At 40.7% G+C, this 19,550-nt stretch overlaps 1 protein-coding gene across 2 annotated transcripts in view; it reads right to left on the bottom strand.

Annotated features, from left to right (window-relative positions):
- The window catches only part of LOC123646337 (centromere protein P), a 239,244-nt gene that overhangs the window by 174,277 nt on the left and 45,417 nt on the right, over positions 1-19,550 (bottom strand). For both annotated transcript variants that reach the window (XM_045563162.1, XM_045563163.1), the window contains exon 5: positions 3,054-3,150. In XM_045563162.1, coding sequence (XP_045419118.1) covers positions 3,054-3,150 — 97 coding nt within the window. The remainder of the gene's footprint in view (positions 1-3,053; positions 3,151-19,550) is intronic.

Below are 19,550 nucleotides of genomic sequence, written 5' to 3'. Positions count from 1 at the left end.
CCAAGACTAGGGAAAGTGGCCAGAGGAGACATCTATCACATTTCTAGTATAGTTTTCAGAAGAATAATGTCTATGTTCTTTTTATGATAAAACTTACAAAGAAAAACACTATAAAATAACTCTCAAATTTAAAAATATTTTAAAGCCAGTAGTTTTAAATAAAATAATGATCAGGAAGAAAAAGCACTGGTAAAAAGTCTTTAATTTCTTTAGTTATAGAATTAAAGAAATAATTTTGAGACTTCTGATAAGAAGACCATAGGAACATCGGTAACCTTATACCTTCATATACACAACCTTAAATCATAAGAATAAGATAAAATAAACAAGAAAAATTATATCACCAAGATCCACAAGATATCAGGGGAAAAATCAGAGAAAGTAAAAATATGCCTATTCCATTATATTAATATCAAATAATGTTTCATTCTTGCCACTAATAATTAAAGAAATAGAGGATTAAAATTAAAAATAATTTATTCCTTACAAACATTGCTGAAAGAAACTAAAGAAGACATACATAAAAGGAAAAACATCTTGTGTTCATGGATTAGAAGATTTAATATTGTTAAGATGACAATACTACCCAAAACCATATGCAGACTGAACACCATCACCAAAACCCCAGGGATGCTTTTTGCAGAAATAAAAAAGACCACCCTAAAATTCATATGGAATTTTAAGAGACCCCCAAATAAAAAAAAGAATCCTGAAAAGAAGAACAAAGATAGAAGACTCACATTCCCTAATTGCAAAACTTACTATAAAGACACAGTAATCAAAACAGTATGGCACTAGCATAAGTTTAGACATATAGACCAATGGAATAGAGTAAACAGCCTAGAAATAAATCCTTGCGTATATGGTTAAAAGGTTTTCAACAAGGGTACCAAGACCATTCAGTGGGGAAAGGACACTGAGCTGATCAATATACATTATATGTATCAAAACATCACTATGAATATCCCATGACTATTTACAATTATTGTCAATAAAAATAAATTTTAAAATAAATTTGAAAAAATTTACTTTTGTGCATAAAAGGACACTATCAAGATAGTAAAAAGAAAACTCAGAGAAAGCATTTGCAAATCATATATTTGATAAGAAATTATCTAGAATACATAAAGAACTCCTATAATTCAACAACAAAAAACAACCCAATTAAAAAACTAGGCAAAGGACTTGCATAGACATTTCCCCACAGATATACAAACGGCCAATCAGCACATGAAAATATGCTCAATGTCGCTAATCATTAGGAAAATGCAAATCAAAACCACAATAAAATACCACTTCATACCCATTAGGTTGGCTATTACTAAAAAAACAGAAAATAACAAGTATTGAAGAGGTTGTGGAGAAATTGAAATCCTTGCACTTTGCTGGTGGGAATGTAAAATGGTACAACTGCTGTAGAAAGGAGTATATGGTTCTTCAAAAAATTAAACATAGCATTACCATATGGTCTAGCAATTCCACTTCTAGGTATACAATTAAAAAAATTGAAAGCAGGTGCATGAACAAGCATCTATACACCAACATTCACAGCAGCATTATTCACAACAGACAAAAAGTGGGAACAACCCAAGTGTCCATCAACAGACGAATGTATAAACAATATGTATGTACATACAATGGAATATTATTCAGACTTAAAAAGAAAAGGAAATCTGACGCAAGCTACAACATGGATAAACCTTGAGGACATTATGCAAAGTGAAAGAAGACAGATATAAAGGACATTCCACTTATATATGGTTCCTAGGAGAGTCAAATTTATAGAAACAGAAAATAGAATAGTGGTACCAGGGGCCAGGAGGAGGAATGGATGGGGAGTTAGTGATTACTGGGTATGTTTCAACTTGGGATGATGAAAAAGTTCTGGAGGATAGTAGTGATGGTTGCAGAAAAATGTGACTTTTTTTTTCCATCCTAGTAATGTTATCACCAGCAAAGACCAGCTTATAGAAGTGCTCCATCCTCCATAGAAAAATAAACCAATTATACTTCTACACCAGCCTGAAATGCACCTAGAGTCAAATCAGCCTTGGAAATGGGGGCTAGAGCTCACATTTTCTATTACCCAATCAAATGCATAAGGAATCAGCAATATTAGGTGATTCATTCATTACCACAACTACGAGCACAGTCCCCAATCATTATTGTATTTTACCAGTTGTAACGCAGAGATATTTAACTGTTTACTTGTGATAAAATATAACAAAATCATGAGACTCAAGGGACTGTAGTACACGAACTGCTCAAGTTTCTTTGTGCAGAAAATCCTAGGCTTGACCCATTTTATTACCTCAACCAAACAGAACAAATACAATAGTAGAAAAGAATAGAACCCCAAATAAAAGAGAGTTAGTATCAGTCCTAAAAACAATAGTCATGACCTATTCAGGCTTTCGAGGAAACCTGAACCTTGAAATATTATTTTATGTTGATTCTTTCAGAACTGGTTTTTGAGTGGACCACTGCTGTCAATAATTTGATGCCATCCAACTGAATAGGTCTTAAGAGATTACAATGAAGCCAAACATAATTCTAGTTATGCCTGAAATCAAACAAAGGGAATAAAAAGAAGTACTTTAAAGTACTCACATCACACTTAAGAAGCATTACTTCAGTGGAATCAGGCTTCAATATTTAAACTCAAAATGTAAAACAATTATGAAGTTGAATATACAGAGTCTGGCTCAGGAAATTAAGATTATACTGCTACATGATAAATCTGCTGATTATATTCTTTATTAACATTTATTGTTTTACTTTAAGTATCCTTGAAAGACTGATTTTTCAAAATGAGCATTTTAAAGTAAATTAGAAAATAACTATCTTCTGTTAAGATATTCCACAACATAAATTATTCACTGATTTGCACAGAGGCATTCTTCCTCCCCTTATTCCAAATAATTGCAAATTCCAGAAGCCAATGAAAATATTTTCTATTGTTGGATAACTTTAAGAATGTTATGGTTGAATCCCCAAATTAACACCAGCTTCATTTTCCATATATATTTAAAGTCAATGACTTTAGATCTTACCTTGAAATGTTTAAATGTGCGTTTACGATATTCAAACCATTTCACAAAAAAATGTAGGCTTCGGAAAAACATGAACAGATCTCTTCTTTCTTCTGCTCTGTGGGAATAAAAGATTCTATGAGTAATAAATATTATTAAATAATAGACCCAATCTAGCTTTATTTTTTATTTTTCATCTATCTTACACTAAAACTAAAAAAGTACTTGCTTGAGTTCTATATACTGAACCCTGCACTTATGTCCCTCCTGTGTGATTGCTAATACTGATTGCTATTGGTATTTTCTCAGCCTGAAATGCGCTTTTCCTTTTTTTTTTTTTTTAAGTTTTTAAAGTCAGGTGGTTTCTTGTTTTAATTTCAAAAAATTTATGGAGTACAAGTGTTCTTTGTTACACAGATGAATTGTATCATGCTGAACTCAGGCCTTTCAGTGTACCCGGCACCAAAATAGTGTATATTGTACCTGACAGGTATATTTTTATCCCTCAATCCCCTCCCACCCTCACCCCTTCTTAGTTTTCAATATCCATTACACCATTTTACAACCATATATATCACTCATTTAGCTCCCACTTATAAGTGAGAATAGGTGGTATTTGTTTTTCCATTCCTGAGATACTTCAGTTAGGACAATGGTTTCCAGTTCCATCCAAGTTCCTGGAAAAGACATTATTTCATTCCTTTTTATGGCTGAGTAGTATCCCATGGTATATATATACATTTTCTTTAATTATTCATCAGTTGATAGGCACTCAAGGTTGGTTCCAAATCTTTGCAATTGTGAATTGTGCTGTGATAAACATTTGGATGCAAATGTATTCTTCGGGTAGATACCCAATAGTGGGATTGCTGAATTCAATGGTAGGTCTACTTTTAGTTCTTTGAGGAATCACCATACTGCTTTCCATAGCAGTTGTACTAGTTTACATTCCCAAAAGTAGCGTGTAAGCATTCCCTTTTTACCACATCTGTGCCAACATCTATTGTTTTTTGACTTTTTAGTAATGGGGATTCTGACAGGGGTAAGGTGGTACCTCACTGTGGTTTTAATTTTCATTTCCCTGATAATTAGTGAAGTGAGCATTTTTTCATAGATTTTTTTGCCATTTGTCTATCTTCATTTGAAAAACTTCTGTTCATGTCTTTTGCTCATCTTTTGATGGGCTTGTGTTGTTTTTTTTTTCTTGCTGATTTTTTTGAGTTCTTTATGGACTCTGGATATTAGCCCTTTGTCGGACATACAGTTTATGAATATTTTCTCCCATTCTGTAGGTTGTCTATTTGCTCTGTTGATTATTTCCTTTGCTGTGCAGAAGGTATTTGATTTACTTAAGTCCCATTTATCTATTTTTGTTGCTGTTATATTCACCCTTGGCATCTTAGTCATAAATTCCTTGCCAAGGCCAATGTCTAGAAGAGTTTTTTCTATGTTTTCTTCTAGAAGTTTTATTGTTTCATGTGTTATGAGTTTACATATATACTTTGAAATGGTGCATTGTGATAAAGTTTAACTGAGGTAAGCCATCATTCTTGTGATCCTTTTTTTAATTTTTTTTGAGACAGGGTCTTAATCTGTCTCCTGAACTAGAGTACAGTGGCATCATAATAGTTCACTGCAACCTCAAACTTCTGAGTTCGAGTGATCCTCCTGCCTCAGCCTCCCTAGTAGCTGGAACTATAGGCGTGCACCATCATGCCTGGTTAATTTTTCCATTTTTTGTAGGGACAAGGTCTCCTTCTTGCTCAGAGCTGGTCTCAAACTCCTGCCCTCAAGCAATCTTCCTGCCTCGACCTCCCAAAGTGCTAGGCTTACAGTGTGAGCCATCACATCAGGCTGTGATCTTTTAATTGATTGCCTTAAGTGGAACACTTTTAAGACTGAAAAGGGGAGCTCTTTATAATATGCCAGATACAAACCAAGCATCAATCAGGGCAACTGGGACATTTGCCCTTCATGCCCCAGAGCCAGGGAGATGGGGCCAGGACAAGGTTTGCTGCATACTCATCACACACGTCAGGTGCTGGCCTTAGGCTTTATAAGCTCAGGACCTAAGTTAAAGGTCCTATCTGGCTGCTTCATGGAGACAGATGAGGGGGAAGGAGTGAAAGGGGTCCCATAAAAGGGATTGGTCCAGGAAAAACTGCCCCAAGAAATACCAGGATGTTGGTGCAAAAGAGATAACAGAGGCAGAAGGTAGGATCTATGGGACATGAAATGGACTGGATGTCAACTGGGAGGAACTATTAATAGCACTTGTCAGGAGAGCATCCCAGGGGTCTGGGCTGAGCAATGGAGTGGATCTGGGCCATCTCAGAGAATAATTGGCAACAGCGCCGCTGCACAGATGTACATGGGCTCTGCACCTGAGAGATGAGACCACCTGGTAATGGGTCAGCAGGGATTGTGGACACCAAGGGGAAGTTACAGATGAACATGTCTTACCCACACTATTCCACAGAAGACCTGCTTCATGGGGCTGACACAGCCTACCTCACTGCCTCATTCCCAGTCTCCTGCAGAAGTTTCAAGAGGGGTGATTTAAGGCAGTCCCGACCCCACACAGGGTCAGTGGGAAACCTCAGAGTGCCATCCTTCACATCTCTTCCCTGCCTCACATGCCCTCAAACCTCACTTCTCCATCCTGGTGATCTCCCCAGGGGAACCCCCTGTGTTCTCACAAGGCCCTGTCAGGACCCTCCCCAAATCCTGTGCCCACCCACACCCATCCCCCCCACAGCCAGAGAGACCTCTGAAGCCACATCACAGTGTCTCCTCCCCTCCCCTTGCTCATCTTCCTCTGACTCTATCTTCCTCCAAGCTGAGCTCTTAGGCCTTGATTCCACCTATTCTGCTGCCTGGAATGTTCCCCTGACATTCCCTGCCACCTCCTGGCCTTCAAATCTCAGCTGACATGTCCTCTCCCAGTGGTCTGCAGCCACCCTGGCTGCCCTTGGCCCTGCCCTAAGAGTCTGCAGAGTGTGTGTTACCCTTGTGTATCCCTGGGACCTGAGTGTCCACCCACCCCTCTCCAGGATGTGAGCTCTGTGGTACTTGGGCCTCCTAGGGCTGTTCTGCCATCACCGCCTCCCAAATACCTGCCACAGTACTAAAGACATGGCAGAAGCTCAGATACCCATGGACGCTAGAGATGAGCAGGGATATAGCAACACCCACACTTTGGCTCCACAGAGCCACAGGTGCCATCCAAGCTCCACAGTGGCCTGTCCCTTTTCCGGCCTGCTCAGCTGAGTTGACTCCTCTGCATGGCCCGGGCCCTCTGGGTGCTGGTGACTGGTGCCCCAGCAGTGAAGTAGGGGATGGCAGGAGTGAGGGCAGGGGCAGAGTTGCAGGGCCCTGAACAGCTATGTCCTGGGCTCAGACCATACCAGCTCCCTTCAGGCCTAGGGTAAGGGAAGCTGTCCCATGGCTAGGTCTGGGCCCCTCACCACCCCTTGTCCTTGCCCTTGGCCCTGCCCCAAGACAGGGTCTGCAATGTCACCACAGTCTCTGCATCTGCACGTATGGGGTGCAGAGTGTCCTGTTGAGTTCCCGTCCTATCCCTGATGTAACCATCCTTTAGTGTACAGATAATGTAGGAGTCTTTGGGGTATGTACAAATTGAGTGTGCAGGACTTTCCCCTTCTTATTTATTTTAAAACCTTATTTCAATATTCCCAGCTATCTTTATTTTTACATTTTCCTCAGGTTTAACATAACAACTAAGACTGCCTGCGTCTGCATTGTGGGGGGGGGGGGTGTGTGTGTGAGAGAGAGAGAGAGAGAGAGTGTGTGTTTGCCATCAAGGGAAAACTGATTTTTGACTGCATATATATTTTTGAAATGTTTAAATAACAAATACTAAATATCCTTAAAAAAAACAAGGTTTTTCTTTTAAAAATACAAAGTAAGAATAGTTGCAAAATATCAACCTCCCTCAATTTTTCTGCAAACAGTGAGACTAAACTAATAAAAATATGATGGACTTTAAATGGTGTGGCAGTAGTGTTTACGACTATTTTTGCATTGTTATTTACAACTAAACTTTATTCAGGTAAATTATACTGTTTTCTAATAACCATTCACAGTGCACAGAAATGGACTTTGCTTTAAACGACCCTATCCATGTCAAACTTCACCAATGTTTACATAAGCAGGCCCTTTATCTAAATCAAAACACAATACTATGTACTTCTAGAGGGTCCAGACATGTGGAAATGCAGTATGCATAGGAATTATATTAAACAATCTATATTTGAAAAATACTACCTTACAATTATGATGCTATCAAACTTTATTAAAAATAATGTCAATATGAACTAAGGAACTTAACTAAAAAGAGTTCAATGAAAGGTTCCCCCAGAGGGAGCAGCACCGGCTGACGTTCTGCTGAAGCTGTGGCCTGCAGGACCCAGCTGCAGGGGAAGTACAATCAAACCACAAGGTCGCCCTGGACCCTTGAGTGCTCACAGGGGGTGACCCTCCTTGCTCTGGGGGAGCTGACGGCCCACGGTCTCCCTGGCACCTCCAGGCCTCTGTGGGCTGTGGGTGGAGCCCCAGCAGCAAAAGGGCCACTCGGGAAAGGCTGGAACGTGGCCTCAAGGGCAGCCAGCTTCTGTCTGTTATAGTTGTTTTCTCTCCTGAGCAACTTGATGTCACACTGAGTGGGCACGGCGACCATCAAGCTGTCCTGCATTCTACACTCATGGAAGAGGATGTCCCTCTGATAAAAGGAAATGGCCATCTCCAATTCCTGGGCCAGGGTCTCAGCCATCTTCTTGTAGATGTGTTTTGTCTGCCGAGCGAGGTTTATCATTACTGACACAGTCTCTTCTCCATCTCTGAGCAGTGGACTTCCTCCTCCGTCAGTTTCCTCTCAGGTCCCATCCCATGTTCTTACCCCGAAGCAGCTAGTGTTTGCAGCCTCAGCTCGAGCTCCTGGAGCTCCCTGTCCAGCCACGCACTGTCTCCTGCAGAGAGGCCTCCTGGGCTTGCAGGGTTTCAATTTGTTCTTCCAGCTCTTCCCTCCTTCAGGTTTCTTCACACAGTTGTCTGGCTACATCTCCAATCTCCTCTTCAGGACTTTCCAAGCATGCAGTTAAGTCACCATCGTCACTGAAACTGTTCAGAGGGACTTCCGGTGGAGACAGTGGGTGATCGGACTGTCCTGCTTCCTTGTTTCCCTCCACCTCCACGTCCTCCGGATGGTCACTCACAGGGCTGGGCAGCTGCAGGGGGCTGAGCAGGGTGTGGGCCAGGGATGACAGTCGCCTCACTTGATCACTCTCGGCCTGGATCATTACTGCCTTTGCGCTCTCCAGCCTTCCCTTCTTCCCCTGGTCCTGGACTTGCTGGGACCGTTCTTCACACTGCTGCTGAAGGTCCCTGTAGTCATCCAAACCCTCCACGGTCCTCTTCTGGAGATCTCCATTGTGCTGTGAAGCGACTGAGACGTGTTGTGTGTCCAGCACGTGGGGAAGTTCAGGAGGCTGGCTTTTCTCTCCTTTGTTAAAGCAAGACAGCCATGTCCTGTAAGGAATATGTGCTCGTTCCACTTAGAGCTGCCAAGCAGAGGGTTTGGAGCCATAGAGGACTGTCCTCCACCATGGTCGATGGGGGGCCAGCGTCGGCCTTTGGCGTCAGCCCAGTCTTGGCTCGGGCTTTTGGGTCCACCTTACTGCAAGCTGAACCCCTTTTGGCCGGCTCTTCCCCTCATCTTCCTGAGATGCCTCTCCTCACTATAAAGGCCACCAGAGCAGTGCACACCAGCACCTGCCCGGAGAACCCCAGTGCTCCTGGCACTTGCCCCAGGCTTTTGAACATCACCATCAGAACAGCCCACAGCTGGTCCAAGCCCGGCTGTGGAGACATTTCGGGTGTGGGCAGCAGGCCCTTCCTGGCTCCGAAGGGCTCCGCGGCTCTGCCTCCGCTTGCCAGTGGCCTGTGGGCCACAACTGACCCCTACAGATTGTTGTCATTAACACAAACAAGCGCCCAGCAACCATGGCAGAGCATCCGTTGGGGTGGAGGAAGGGAAGCCACCCATGTTCTAGGAAACTGTGCCCTCACTTTGCTCTACAAATAGAAAGTGACATTACTTACATAGTGTCTTGTGGGAGGTGGAAAGAGCTCATAGCAGCCCATAGCTGGGGACAACCCAGGGCCCACCTGGCCCTACAGCACAGCTAGAGGGTCAGAGCTAGGCCATACCACAGCTCCATGTCTGCACACCATCCTGTCAGGGAAGTGTGGTGGCCCCGTCCCTGGGGGAGGCCCATTACCCTGATTTCTAGGTTCCTTCTGCTGCAGGGAAGCCTGGTCCTGCCTCCCAAGGGCGCAGGGACTGGCCTCCTCTGAAGCTCCTTCTCTCCTTATGTTTGGTCAGTACCCACACACAGAGCCACAGGAATGAAAGGTCTCAACTGAGGTGTTAACCTAGACACCGGGATTTAAAACGTAAGAACTTGGGCAAAATCAATTCAAAGGAGCAGGGTCTTTAAGAATTTTCTGTGGGGCTAGGCGCGGTGGCTCATGCCTATAATCCTAGCACTCTGGGAGGCTGAGGCGGGTGGATCGTTTGAGCTCAGGAGTTCGAGACCAGTCTGAGCAAGAGTGAGACCCCATCTCTACTAAAACCCATCTCTACTAAAAATATAAAGAAATTAGCTGGACAACTAAAAATATATATAGAAAAAATTAGCCGGGCATGGTGGCACATGCCTGTAGTCCCAGCTACTTGGGAGGCCGAGGCAGGAGGATCGCTTGAACCCAGGAGTTTGAGGTTGCTGTGAGCTAGGCTGACACCACGGCGCTCTAGCCCGGGCAAGAGAGAGAGACTCTGTCTCAAAAAAAAAAAAAAAAAAGAATTTTCTGTGGGTCCATTGTCCCCTCTATCAATCCAAGTATCCTGGATGCGGTGACTCAGTTCTGAGGGGATACAGTGACCCAGGCCCTTTCTCGTGGGTGGCCCTGGCATCCATAGCTCATGCCTCCCCAGGTGGACCTGGGAACAGTCTCCAAACTCATCCTCAGAAATCTGCCTCTATAGAGGGCGGGTCTGTTGGAGACATCAATTCACCACCTTAGACTATGTTAAACTGCATCTCATTCTCATATATCTCTGTGTCCCACGGGCTCAGGGCCCCCTTGCTGATCCCCTGGAAGTCCCCATGAGGGGAAGGCCCTCAAAATCTTTACTCCAGAGGTGTATGGGAGAAACATCAGCCCAAGCCAGTCTAGGGGCCTGAGGGCACCAGGGCTCAGGCTGAAGGAGGCCCATGGATGGAGAGAAGAGAGAATCTGACACCATGGCGGTCAGGGAGGAGGTGGCTAAAGGGGAGTTGTTTCTGCCTGTATTTATAAGTATAGTATATTTTTTAGATCAGTTTCAGGTTTTACAAAACTGACTAGAACATATGGACTATTCACATGCACCCCTTTCCTCTGGTCACAGTGGCCCTGTGATGGACATCCTGGAGCAGTGCAGGACTTTTATTACAACTGATGCACCAATACTGAGGCATCGTTATCTATACCTAAAGTCCACAGTTGCAGTAGGACTCATTGCTCGTATTGTACACAGGCATACCTCGGAGATACTGGGAGTTTGGTTCCAGACCACCACTATATATCAAATACTGTAATAAAGTGAGTCTCATGAATATGTTGGTTTCCCCATGCATATAAAAGTCATGTCTACACTATACTGGACTCTGTTAAATATGCAATACCATTATGTCTAAAAAACAAAGTATATACCTTAATTTAAAAATTTTATTCCTAAAACATACTAATGATCATCTGAGCCTTCAGCAAGTTGTAATCTTCTTGTGGTGGAGGGTCTTGCCTCAGTGTTGATGGCTGCTGACTAATCAGCATAGTGGTAGCTGAAAGTTGGGGTGGCTGTGTCAGTTTCTGAAAATAGAACAACTCTGATGTTTGTGACCTTAATTGACTTTTATTTTCCTGACAGATATCTCTGTAGCATGTGATACTGTTTGATAGCATTTTATCCGTGGTAGAACTTTCAAAATTAGAATTAATCTCATCAAATGCTGCCACTGCTTTATCAATTATAATTATGAAATATTCTAAATCTTTTATTGTCATTTCAACAATGTTCACAGATCTTCACCAGGAGTAGATTCCATCTAAAAATACCACTTTCTTTGCTTATCCATAAGAAGCAAATGCTCATCTATTCAAGTTTGACCGTGAGACTGCAGCCAGATTTCACTTCTAATTTCAGTTCTCTGCCTATTTCTATTATATCTGCAGTTACTTCCTCCACTGAATTCTTGAACCCCTCAAAGTTATCCTTCAGGGCTGGGAACAACTACTTCCAAACTCGTTTTAATGTTGATATTGTGACTCCCTCACATGACTCACAAATGTTCTTAATAGCATCTAGAATGATGAATCCTTTCAAGAAAGGTTGCCATTGACTTTGCCTACATCCATCATAGGAATCATTATATCATCTATGGCAGCTATGGCTTCATGAAAAGTATTTGTTTTATAATGAAACTTGAAGTCAAATTACTCCTTGATTCCACAGGCTGCAGAATGGATACTATCTTAGCAGTCACGAAAACATCATTAATTTCAACCAGAGCTCTTGGGTGACGATGTACATTGTCAATGAGCTGTAATGTTTTGAAAGGAACCTCTTTTTCTGAGCAGTAGGTTGCACCAGTGAGTTTAAAATATTCAGTAGGCCAGGTGCGGTGGCTCATGCATGTAATCCTAGCACTCTGGGAGGCTGAAGCAGGAGCACTGCTTGAGCTCAGGAGTTTGAGACCAGCCTGAGCAAGAGGAGATCCTGTCTCTACTAAAAATAGAAAAAGTAGTTGGGTGTTATGGTTTGCACCTGTAGTCCCACCTACTCGGGAGGCTGAGGCATGAGGATCACTTGGGCTCAGGAATTTGAGGTAGTAGTGAGCTGTGATTATGCCACTGTACTCTACCTGAGGCAGCAGAGTGAGACTCTGTCTCAAAAGTAAAAATTAAAAATAAATAAATAAATAACTCAGTAAACTATGCTATAAACAGATGCGATGTCATCCAGACTTTATTGTTCCATCTATAGGGCACACATAGAGTAGATTTAGCATAATTCTTAAGGGCCCTAGGATCACTGGAATGGTAACCTTTATCAGTGGCTTCAACTTAAAGTCACCAGCTGCATTAGTCTCTAACAGAGAGGCAGCCTGTTCTTTGAAGCTCTGAAGCCAGACATTGACTTCCCCTGTCTAGCTATGCAAGTCCTGATGACATCTTCTTCCAACATAAGTCAGCTTCCTGTACACTGAAAATGTGTTGTATAGTGTAGCCACCTTCATCTCTTATCTCAACCAGATCTTCTGGATAACTTGCTGCATCTCCTACATTAGCACTCATTGCTTCGCCTTGTACTTTTACCTTGTGAAGACAGCTCGTTCCTTAAACCTCATGAATCAACCTCTGCTAGCTTCAAACTTTTCTTCTGTAGCTTCCTTACCTGTCAGCCTTCATAAAGTTGAAGAGAGTTAGCGCCTTGCTCTGGATTAGGTTTTGGCTTAAGGGAATATTGTGGCTGGTTTGATCTTCTATTCAGAGTACTAAAATTTTTTCCATATCTGGATATCTTATATCCATAAGACTGTTTGACTTTCTTATCATTTGTGTGTTCACTGGGGTAGTACTTTTAATTTTCTTCAAGAACCTTTCCTTTGCATTCACAATGTGGCTAAAGTAATTTACAGATTCAATGCAATCCCCATCAAAATACCACTATCATTTTTCACAGATCTAGAAAAAATAATCCTAAACTTCATGTGGAACCAAAAAAGAGCATGAATAACCACAAGGCTATAGTAATCAAAACAGCATGAAAGGCAGACACATAGACCAATGGAACAGAATGGAGAACCCAGAAATAAAACCACATAGCTATGACCAACTGATTTTTGACAAAGCAGACAAAAACATACACTGGGGAGAAGATACTCTATTCAATAAATTGTGCTGGGAAAACTGGATAACCACATGCAGAAGAATGAAACTGGATCCCTATCTCTCACCATATATAAAAATTAACTTAAATGGATTAAAGACTTAAATGTTAAGACTGAAGACTGTAAAAATTCTGGTAGAAAATGTGGGAAAAGTCTTTGGCCATACCACCCTGAACGCGCCCATCTCGTCTGATCTCGGAAGCTAAGAAGGGTTGGGCCTGGTTAGTACTTGGATGGGAAAATGTGGGAAAAACTCTTCTAGACATTGGCCTAGGCAAAGAATTTATGACTAAGACCCCAAAAGCAAATACAACAACAACAAAAATAAATAAATGGGACTTAATTAAACTAAAAAGTTTCTGCATAGCAAAGGAAATAATGAACAGTGTAAACAGACAACCTATAGAATCAGAGAAAATATTCACAGACTACATATCCTACAAAGGGCTATTACCTAGAATCTACAAAGAACTCATTTTCAAATGTTTAAATCTACCCAACATTCAAATTGCTCAAGTCCACATTCTCCTTAAAATGTATTTGAGGACTATGGTATAATAAAGAATAATAAAAAATAAAGAGTATTTATGTGCCAGTTTTTGGCACAGAGCTTCAAAACCCTTGGAACTTCCCAAGTGATAGGAGTGTCTTTCTTACGAGGGCTGTCTGGAAAGTATCCAGGCATGTAATATGAAAAATAGTATTAACAATGACTAGATATTGTCCAGACAGCCCTTGTATGCTGATGAGATGTTTCATAGTGGTACCTAGATACCTTCAAGCCGGGAGCTGTCAACCAGAAAGACCAACCATGTCATTAGAGCGTTGGAACTTTGAATGTGCAAGATCTTCAGGAAGAGAGGGTTGCTGGAAATTGAGCTTAATCATGTGGCCAGTGATTTAAAATATCATGCCTATGTAATGAAGCCCCAATAAAAACTCTGGACACCAGAGCTCAGGGGAGCTTCCTCATTGATGAATACACTGATGTGCTGGGAAGGTGATATGCCTGGATTCCACAAGGAATCTCTGTGTCTCCCCCAGGTCCAGACCTTGGTCTATGCATTGCTTCCATTTGGCTGTTTCTGGATTGTATCCTTCATAATAAAATGGTAATTATAAGTATAGTACTTTCAGTAAGTTCTGTGAGTAGTTCTAGAGAATTATTGAACCTGACGGTGTTGTGGGAACTCCCGAATTTATAGCCGGTTAGCTATAAGTGCAGGTGTACCCTCATACTTGCAGCTGGCATGTAAGGTGGACGTAGTCTTGTGGAGAACTCTGCCCCTCTGTGGGGTCTGTTAGTGTAGGAACTGAACTGAACTGCAGGATATCCAGTTGGTGTCACAGAACCACTGTCAGAACAATGACCTCACCACCTAACCTATTCCCTAACAGCTAGAAACAATCTCATTCCTTTGCCTATGTGTTCTCACAGAATGTATCTTAATTCCCTTAGTATTATACGTATTTTAATACTGCCAGCCACATACTCCTATGAGCAACTTGAGGACAAGAACCATGTATCACTTAATCATTCATTCCATAAATTGCCTATGGGAGGTGAGTTCCTATTCTAGTCATGACAGAGTAAGCACATCTCATCCAAACGTTTCCATTAACTACAACTTAAAACCATGGACATAACACCTAAGGCAAACATCAGAAACTCTGAAATGTGGACAGAAGAGAGCAGAATAGGTAAAGTCTTCAGAAATCAAGGGAGGACCTGGAGATGAGTTCCCTGTGGTATGGTTTTACCTCTCGTATATCCCAGTCTGGACACTAGAGCAGTGTGCAACTCAGAATTACCAAAGGGTTCAGTTAAAAAAAAAAAAGCCCAGGGTTAAGACCACACCCTTTATCCACTGGAGATCAAGCAAGATGAGACAAGAGAGGCTCTCCAGAAGGGAACCATAATGCCAAAGAGTAGTTGTGCCCCCTTTGCTCCCTATTAGGTACTTTTGCCATAGACGTGGGGTGTGAAGCCTGTTAACTGGCATTGCCAGTGATGAACAAAAGAAGGCAAAGCAGTGCCCTCACCTCCCAATTGGGTGCTGCTGCTGGAAAGACTGTGGAAGGAAGCTTTGTCAACTAGCTCTACCTGACACCCAGCAAATGTGCAAAGAAGGGGTGCCATTCTTGTTCTCTACCAGTATGACTGCTGTGCACACAGTGGGATGCACCATTAACTTTCCGAAACATACTCTAAGTCAGCAGTCCCCAGTGTTTTTGGCACCAGGGACTGGTTTCATGGAAAACAATTTTTCCATGGACTGGGGCGGTGGGGTGCTGGGATGTGGTGGTTGCGGTGGGGGATGTTACAGAGCTTAGGCAGTGATGCGTGGCTCATTTCCTAATAGACCACAGACAGGCACCAGGCTACGGCTCAGGGGTTGGGGACCATAGCTCTAAGTGATCACAAGAAGAGAAGGGGGAGAATCAGAGAGGAAGAACCTGTAGAAAGGGATACTTTCCAACTGTTTATGAACTCCTGGGACCACTACCAAATGGCCCATACACAAAACTAACCAGAATCTACAAAGCAAAAATATTGAGAACTGATTTATGGTTTATGGTGTAGAATACTGCCCAGAATTCACATCGGCCTCCGGGTAGTGCATGAGTAGGGTAGACCAAAATAGGACATTTGAACCACAGACTACAGTGAACCTGTACGTGCTTTTGAAAAAAATTTACTGATAGGGAGAACAACAAAAATGGCAAAGTATGCGGCACAAGGGGCCATGCCACCTCATAAACACTGAAAACCATTGTATAGCTGTCAGAATCATCTTTCCTTGGGAAGAGAATAAACAGCTTACAACAACAAAGCACACACTTAATCAGGAAAAAGACACTGAAAAAGGGTAGGAGTGCTTTGTGCTTTAGTGTTTTAATTTACTCTTGCCACCCACCCCCACCCGGCCATAGTAGCAAACTAAAAGACAGCATGCCAGTTTACTGCTGTGAGAACCTGGATCTGACAATAATAACAGAGACCTTGTTCCTAAGGAATTGCTTTGACTTGTCTTTCGGTTCCCTGAGGACTAAGTCAAGGGGCCTGACTGTACTGCACCTAAGTCAGAACTTTCTTGCAGTGAAGACATATCTACAAAAAGGACATTTATCAAAAATGCCGAAAGGCAAATGAACAAGTAGCAGCTATCTAGGATAAAATAAGAATTGGGGCAAACAACAGATGTGCTGAAAGCCAAGGGAGAAAAGGGTGGGAGTGAGAAGCTTTGGGGAATAAGGACTTGGAAAAGGGCTCTCTATACCAGGAAATGAGAAAACCACATAAATATCTAGTGCAGGATGCGTGCTCAAAACAGATGTGAGAAGAGCATAAGCTCTCAACCTCTGGTGGATCTTTAGGCTAAGAACAAGGCTAAGGCAGGGTTGTGAAAAACCTGGTTACGCACTGAAGTAGGGTCCCAATAGAAAGCCAAAATGCACAGACTTAAACATTATTTTTTTTCTTTCGCACATAATATGCAAAATGTACAGTACTCCACAAAATAACAAAAAATCAGGCATTCAGAGAAACAAGAAAATATGGCCATTCACAGGAAAAAAGAAATTAACAGAAACTATCCCTGAGGAAATAGAGACAGTGGAATTACTTGGCAAAGACTTTTAATCAACTATCTTATTAAATATGTTCAAAAAACTCAGGAAAACCAAGAAAATAATGTGTGCAATATACAGGGAATATCAATAAAGAGAAAAAAAAAATAGAAATTTTAGAACCAAAAAGTACAGTAACTGAAATCATATATTCACTAAAGGGGCTCAACAACAGATGTAAGCAGTCATAATAATAAGCAAAAATGAATATAAGCCAAGTGAAATTATCAAGTCTAAGAAGCAGGGAGAAAAATGAATGAAGAAAAATAAATGGAGCCCAAGAGACTTGTGGGACACCAAAAAGAATATTAATGTATACATAATGGAGGTCATAGAGGCAGTGTTCAGAGAAAAAAGGGCTGAAAGTATATCTTGAGAAATAATAGCCAAAATCCCTCTGATTGGATGAAAAAGTTAAAATACAAATCCGACAAGCTCACAAACTGCAAGTAGGATAAACTCAAAGAGATACACACCAAGACACATTAAATCCAATCCGTTGAATGGAAAGATAAAGACAGAATCCTAAGACTGGCAAGAAAAAAATGACTTACACAAGAAATCATTAGCAAGATTAACAGCTGATTTAGTATGAGAAACCATGGAGGCCAGAAGGGAATATGATTACATTTAAAGAGCTGAAAGAAAAAGAATGTCAACCAAGAAGTCTATTTCCAATAAAACTATTTCTAAAGAATTAAGGAGAAATTAAGACATTCCCTGATTAAAGAAAGCTGAGGTAGTCTATTACTGGTAGACTTGAACTAAAAATAATGTAAGAGAAAATCCTTCAGGCTGAAAGAAAAAACACTGGACAGTAACTCAAAGCCATACAAAGAAATAACATTTACAGCTGGGTACTGTGGCTCATGCCTATTATCCCAGCACTTCGGGAGGCCAAGGTAGGAGGATCACTGGAGGCCAGGAGTTCAAGACCAGCCTGAGCAACACAGAGAGACCCCATCTCTACGAAGAATTAAAAAAATTATAGAATGAACAATATTTGATAGCACAACAAAGTGACTATAATCAACAATAAGTTAGGCTATACCTTAAAATGACTAAAAGAGTGGAACTGGAAGTTCCTAACACAAAGAAATGATAAATGCCTGAAGTGATGGCTACCCCAATTACCCTGATTTGATTAATTCACATTGTATGCCAGTATCAAAATATCACATGTACCCTACAAAGATACATAACTATTATATACCCATAATAATTAAAAATAAAAAATTTTGAAAACGGAAAATTAGCCGGGCATGGTGGTGTGTGCCTGTAGTTCGAGCTACTCAGGAAGCTAAGGCAAGAGGATTGCTTGAGCCCGGGAGGTTAAGGCTGCAGTGAGCTAAGATCACACCGCTGCACTCCAGCCTGGGTCACAGGTGAGACCCTGACTCCAAAAGCAAAAACAAAAAAGAACATCGGTTACATAAGTAAATAAGAAAGACAGTATCATTGTATTCTGACTTATAATCACTCTTTTTCCTATATGATTTAGAAGACAAATGCATAAAACAATAATTACAAATCTATGTTAATGGGTGCACAATACATAAAGATGTCATTCATGACAATAACAATAATAAAGGGGGAAGGACAGAGATATAATAAAGCAGGGTTTTTGTATATTATTAAAGGTAGGTTGATATTAATTCAAACTAGATTGTAATAAGTTTAAGATGTTAATTGTTTTCCACAAGGTAACCACAAAGAGAATAACTAAAAAATACACAGGTAAGGAAATGAGAAAAGAATCAAATGGTGCACTACAAACATCAATTAAACACAAAAGAAGGAATAAAAAAAGATATGCAGAAAGCAAATAGCAAAATGGCAGAAGTAAATATTTCCTCATCAGTAATTACTTTAAATGTAAATGATTTGAACTCACCAATGAAATGGCAGTGATTGTCAAAACAATTTTTTTTAAATCATCTAAATGCTGTGTACAAAAAGCTCCCTTGAGCCATATATATAAAGACATTAAAAATAAAGGATTGAAAACAATATGCCATGCAAAAAGTAACCAAAAGAGATCTGGGGTATCTATCCTATCATCATACAAAAAATAGATTTCAAGTCAAAACTGTTATAAGAGGCAAAGAATTACATTATATATTAAAAAAAGGGTCAATTCACCACAAAGATGTAATAATCATAAACAATAACACACCTAGCAACAGATGCCAAAATACATGAAGCATAATTTGATTCAATGAAAGGGACAGATAGTACAATATAGTTGAACACTTTAATACCCTATTTTCAACGATGAACAGAACAGCTAAACAGATCAATAAGAAAATAGAGGATCTGAACAATACTATAAACCATTAGACCTAACATACATACAGAACATACCACTCAACAACAGTAGAATATACACTGTTCTCAAATGAACATGATACGTTCTCCAGAACAGACCATGTATTAAGCCACAAGTCTCAACAAATTTTAAAAAACTGAAATCAAAGAAAGTATCTTTTCTAATCACAATAGGAGTACAAATCAACACAGAAGAAGAATTTGTGAATTTAGAAAATTCACAAGTATGCAGAAATTAGACAACATACCCTTAAACAACCAGTAGGTCAAAGAAGACTCATAAGAGAAATTAGAAAATACCTTGAATGCAAATATAAATATAACATACCAAAACTTTTAAGCAGAACATAAGCAGTACAAAGAGAGACATTTGTAACTATAAACAGTCAACACTGAAAAAGAATACAGAATTAGATTATTGATATGATGTCTCATACTAATAATCTAATTTTGTATCTTAAGGAAATAGAAGAAGAAGAGCAAACCAAACGCAAAGCTAGAACGAAGAAAATAGTAAACATTATAATGGATATAAATAAAATAGAAA

The sequence above is a fragment of the Lemur catta genome, chromosome 10, assembly GCF_020740605.2.
Source record: "Lemur catta isolate mLemCat1 chromosome 10, mLemCat1.pri, whole genome shotgun sequence".
In the NCBI taxonomy this organism is placed as follows: domain Eukaryota; kingdom Metazoa; phylum Chordata; class Mammalia; order Primates; family Lemuridae; genus Lemur; species Lemur catta.
The sequence above is the reverse complement of the archived record's forward strand: the minus strand, read 5'-3'. Positions and strand labels throughout refer to the sequence as shown.